The sequence below is a fragment of the Cynara cardunculus genome, unplaced genomic scaffold (assembly GCF_001531365.2).
Source record: "Cynara cardunculus var. scolymus isolate 2C unplaced genomic scaffold, CcrdV1 Un_Scaffold_4275, whole genome shotgun sequence".
Taxonomy (NCBI): domain Eukaryota; kingdom Viridiplantae; phylum Streptophyta; class Magnoliopsida; order Asterales; family Asteraceae; genus Cynara; species Cynara cardunculus.
This window is the reverse complement of record NW_020201822.1, coordinates 34,774-39,254: the sequence shown is the minus strand read 5'-3', so window position 1 is coordinate 39,254 and position 4,481 is coordinate 34,774. Positions and strand designations below refer to the sequence as shown.

At 36.3% G+C, this 4,481-nt stretch overlaps 1 protein-coding gene across 1 annotated transcript; it reads left to right on the top strand.

Annotated features, from left to right (window-relative positions):
* Positions 1-287: 287 nt before the first annotated feature.
* On the top strand, positions 288-4,185 carry LOC112503988 (40S ribosomal protein S7-like). Its single transcript, XM_025107953.1, has 6 exons — positions 288-384; positions 1,835-1,919; positions 2,013-2,086; positions 2,170-2,293; positions 3,604-3,786; positions 3,878-4,185. The coding sequence occupies exons 2-6, from the start codon at positions 1,845-1,847 to the stop codon at positions 3,995-3,997; spliced, it is 576 nt and encodes a 191-aa protein (XP_024963721.1). The 5' UTR covers positions 288-384; positions 1,835-1,844; the 3' UTR covers positions 3,998-4,185.
* The last annotated feature ends 296 nt before the right edge of the window (positions 4,186-4,481 follow it).

Here is a 4,481-nt window from a genome sequence, read left to right as displayed (position 1 = left end):
CCCGATCAACCTAACCCATGAGCACCCCTATATTTAATAGTCAAAGGAGACGATGTTAAAAGGGAGAGACTTTAGTCACAACAAAATACGTACCATATGAACCATCTCTATAACTTATACAGGACAAATGTTAAAACACAAGGACCAAACATGTAATTTACTCAAACTAAAATCTAGTTTGGGCTCAATACAAGAAATTTTCGGCTTATAAAAATAATAAGCCCAATAGTTGATGTCAATTGGGCCGATACAAGGCCTGTTTAAAGCCAAGCCCAAACTAGACCTAAGGTGAAATAACATCATGACAGAGTTAGGGTTTTCATTTCTCTCAGCCGTTTCCTAGCGTCAGAGCTCCATCCAAGCTACCGGAATTTTCCATTCTAGGTACGTGTTCTTCCCGTTGTCTGCTCAAAACCAAAACCTTTTGATCTTCCATTGCTGGTGTTTATGTAATGTTCTAGAGAAATTTTGAGTTATGCATGGTTGGCTATTGTCAGTGTTCTATTTACATTGATTTCATTATATGTGATGTGAATTTGAGTTGTATTTGTTGTTCAACTGCGTGCTGGCTGTTGGACTGCCTCTGATTTCGATTGATTTTTTTTGTATATGGTTTATTGTAGGACAGATAGGGCTGTTTTTGACTTAATGTTCTTGCATTTGTATTGCTGATGGAAATTTTTTGTGGTGAAATGGTATGTTAATTTAACTTGTACACTTTCTCGATCCCGTATTATGATCACAAGTTCGGGTGCTTCACGTTGCGTGTATTGAATATTCTTTTGATGAAAATTTATTTACACAAACTATATATTAGCAAAAAGAACTTTTATAGATGAACCAAATGGACTTGTTGCAATTTGATGAGATTAAGGTAGAATCATTTATCACAAACTGATAATTTATGTAAGTTTTTATAATCGTTATGAACAAAATTATAGCATCCATGTTAAAGTTATTACATAATGCTTAGAGATGGGTCCCTGCAATGATAGCATGTGTTTTTGATATTGGAGAAGAAGGCGTTCCTTTACTTGTTTGTGTCTTGACAGGAATTTATCCATTAGAAGGCCATATAGAAACACATATTGTTGTTTTCAGTCCATTTCCCTTAGTTTTTTTAATCTGATTAAGGGTATGAGACCCCTGGAAATTTTTTACTTCAAAGAAGAAAAATTACATAAAGAAGACTGGCATGTTGCGTAGCCCATCATGAACACTATTTGTCTACCAAAAACATCGGGTAAACAACCAAAGTGGTCTATGAATATAACCTTTAAAATTCATAACCAACCATAAACCCTGAATTAAAATCCCACGACTATGCACAAGTAAGCTGTTTACAGTTGATCATTCAAAAAATAGCCTCCCACAAATCTTGGCTCACCATTTGCTCGAGAGTTGGGTTCCACTGCTTTTTTCTGGTAGACCAAGTTCACCCACATTCCAGTCCATTTTGGTGACCTATTACCCATCTTGGTGAATTTAGTTCTATCCTCAAAATTGATATGTCAGTCAGGCAATTTAATTTTATTAGTTTTTTTTTTCATATATCCCTGTTTCTGGTTTTTACTTGTTGTATTATTTTGGGCACTTAGTTATAGGTTGGATGTTGTAGAACTAAAATTTATATGCATTGTTACTATGTTTGGCTATACGCATTGGTTTGAGAATACGATAGAGTTGTGCATTTTGACCTGCAAAAGATTTTTTAGCAAAAGAGATTATAGCTTTGTCATGCTATTCCAGACCCGTCTTGTTTGCATGGCCAGATTGCAGTTTTACATTAATTATGTATGCTAATACTTGCTTGATCTTCTTCTTGATTGGTCAGATTTCTCAAAATGTATACTTCAAGGAAGAAGATCCAGAAGGACAAGGATGTTGAACCCACCGAATTTGAAGAGTCTGTTGCTCAGGTAATTTGTACTTCATTCTTTTGACAAAATATGTTCTCTTATCTTCTTGGTTGAGCTCATTAAGGTTCTGACTTTTTAAATTTGTCCATCTAGGCATTGTTCGACTTGGAAAATGCAAACCAGGACCTTAAGAGTGACTTGAAGGACCTTTACATTAACAGTGCCACGTAAGGGTGCATCTACATGCGATTTAATACATGTTGTTCCACCACATGATTGTCATGCTGACCTCTTTGTGCTCTTTTTGTAGCCAAATTGATATCTCTGGAAATCGAAAGGCTGTAGTGATCCATGTTCCTTACAGATTGAGGAAAGCTTTCCGCAAGATTCATCTTAAGCTTGTTAGGGAGCTTGAGAAGAAGTTTAGTGGAAAGGTAACTTTCCTGTCTCTTAGTTTAATTTACAATGTGTATGTTATAGTTCTTAAATTGCTATGCTGTTGATTATTTCCCGAGTTTTCTTTCTTACTGCTATATTACGATGACTATTTGTAATCAATGTGGAAAAAGAAGATGGTCGTGTTCTGCCATTGGCCAATGATGTTTCATAAGAGCAAGATTGTTTATTTTGTCTCCCATTTAGGCTAAGGGGTGGTTTCCCGAACACTTTCTTTTATTGTAAGCAAGACTCTAATCTAAAGCCAGCCTGGGTAAGCGCTTACTGGCAATAGTTACCACCATCACTTGCCATATCGGTAACGTTTTCGGCCATCCAACGTTGGTAGTCTTCTTTTACCCGGTAACTTACTAGGTAAGTGTCTTCTCTCTCACTTACCGGATAAGATTATCGATCCTTGCTAACTCAACTCCTGCTTGGACCTTTGATGGTGACTTCTATTGATAGGATACTTCGCCTAAGCCTCTAGAAAGCCTCTATGCCTTCTACTGGGTACGATTCTTGGTCCTCGCCATGCCCTCCCGCTAAGGCAAGGGATGCCTGGTAAGTGCTTACCAGATAAGCGTTTCGTAAACGACCCCTACAACTGGTGGAACTGGAAATTTAAATAACATTGTGGCTCATATTGATTGGTGTAATCAATTTCATTTAGGCTTGCCAAGCTTTAGCCATATTATACTCAACTCGGCTCATATAGTCAAATAAGCGGGCTCAGGAGCTCTCATGTAGGGCATGTTTGTTAGCAACTTAATGAGCTTAATGTATTTGCTCATAGTGGCTTAATGATGTAGCAAGCGACTTATTCAGTGAGCTTTTTGAGGGGAGCTTTATGCAGAAAGCCAAGTTTTTTTCAAACCTTCAGCTCAATTAAATAACACTCTCCTTTCATCTATGAAAAATCACTACCAAACAAAAATATTCGCAATCTATACAGTCAGATTAGTGAAAACAAAACAATTTTTTCCATACAGGACTTCATGGGAAAACCAACCAAACAGTTTGTACACTCTTAGCTAGCTTGTTAATGGGTATATATGTTTCACATATTTGGCTTATATGTAGTTTGATATAAAACTAAGAAATGATAAGAGCATTAGAGCACCTTTATTTATTCTCTGTTTTCTAGGGGCCTTCATTTCTTCTAAATCAAGGGAATTGACCCTCATTTGCATCTTTGTTTCCTGTCAGTATTCAATTATGTCTAGCGGCTTTCATCGCTCTTATTCTAACCCTCTGTTTCCATCTAGTTCTTTCTCGTTATAAATTTTGGATTGTTTATTGTTGGCAGGATGTGGTTCTCATTGCAACCAGAAGGATGGTGCCGCCACCAAAGAAAGGTTCAGCTGCTCAGAGACCTCGTTCTCGTACTCTAACTGCTGTTCATGATGCGATGCTCGAGGATATTGTGCATCCTGCTGAAATTGTAGGAAAACGCATCAGATACAGAATCGATGGCTCCAAAATCATCAAGGTGAATTTCTATCAATTTTGCCCAACCCAATTTCATTTTGTGAAGGCGATTTCATATCTCAATTTTACATTTTCATATGCATTTGTTCCAGATTTACCTGGACCCTAAGGCAAGAAACGACACGGAATACAAGCTGGAGACTTATGCCGGGGTTTACAGGAAGCTTTGTGGCAAAGATGTTGTCTTTGAGTACCCGATAACCGAGGCGTAAACGACATGGTGCCAGGAATGTCATATGGTTGTTTCATTTTTGGTGTCATTTTATATGTAGCTTTATGGTGCATCTGAAATTTGACCTTAATTGATTCAGATCATCCTCTCATTTTCTTTGTAGGAAAAACCAAGAATATTGATTGAAAGTTTTATATTTAATTTGCTTTCCATTTTTTGGGTTTAAAACTTGCATCCAAATTATTTGGAGAGTAGATTACGATTTTTGTTCCGATGGTTTAGAAATTGTGATTTTTGTTCTTTTGGTATTTTGAAATTGCTCTTTTTGTCCATATTGTTTATAATTTATTGCTATTTCGTTCTTGGATTAATTCTTAATTCTAAAGGACTAGAGACTAAAAAAGTAAGGAATTGTAAAAAACATGGACCGAGAAAATGATAAATTACAAATCATAAAAATTAAAATAACAATGAATTACAAACTACAAGAATTAGTAATTTTTAAACCATAATAACGAAAATTG

Coding starts and splice junctions, on each gene's coding strand:
- LOC112503988 (XM_025107953.1), top strand. CDS start 1,845: ATGTATACTTCAAGGAAGAAGATCCAGAAGGACAAGGATGTTGAACCC. Junction 1,920..2,012: donor TTGAAGAGTCTGTTGCTCAG/GTAATTTGTACT, acceptor TTGTCCATCTAG/GCATTGTTCGACTTGGAAAA. Junction 2,087..2,169: donor CTTTACATTAACAGTGCCAC/GTAAGGGTGCAT, acceptor CTCTTTTTGTAG/CCAAATTGATATCTCTGGAA.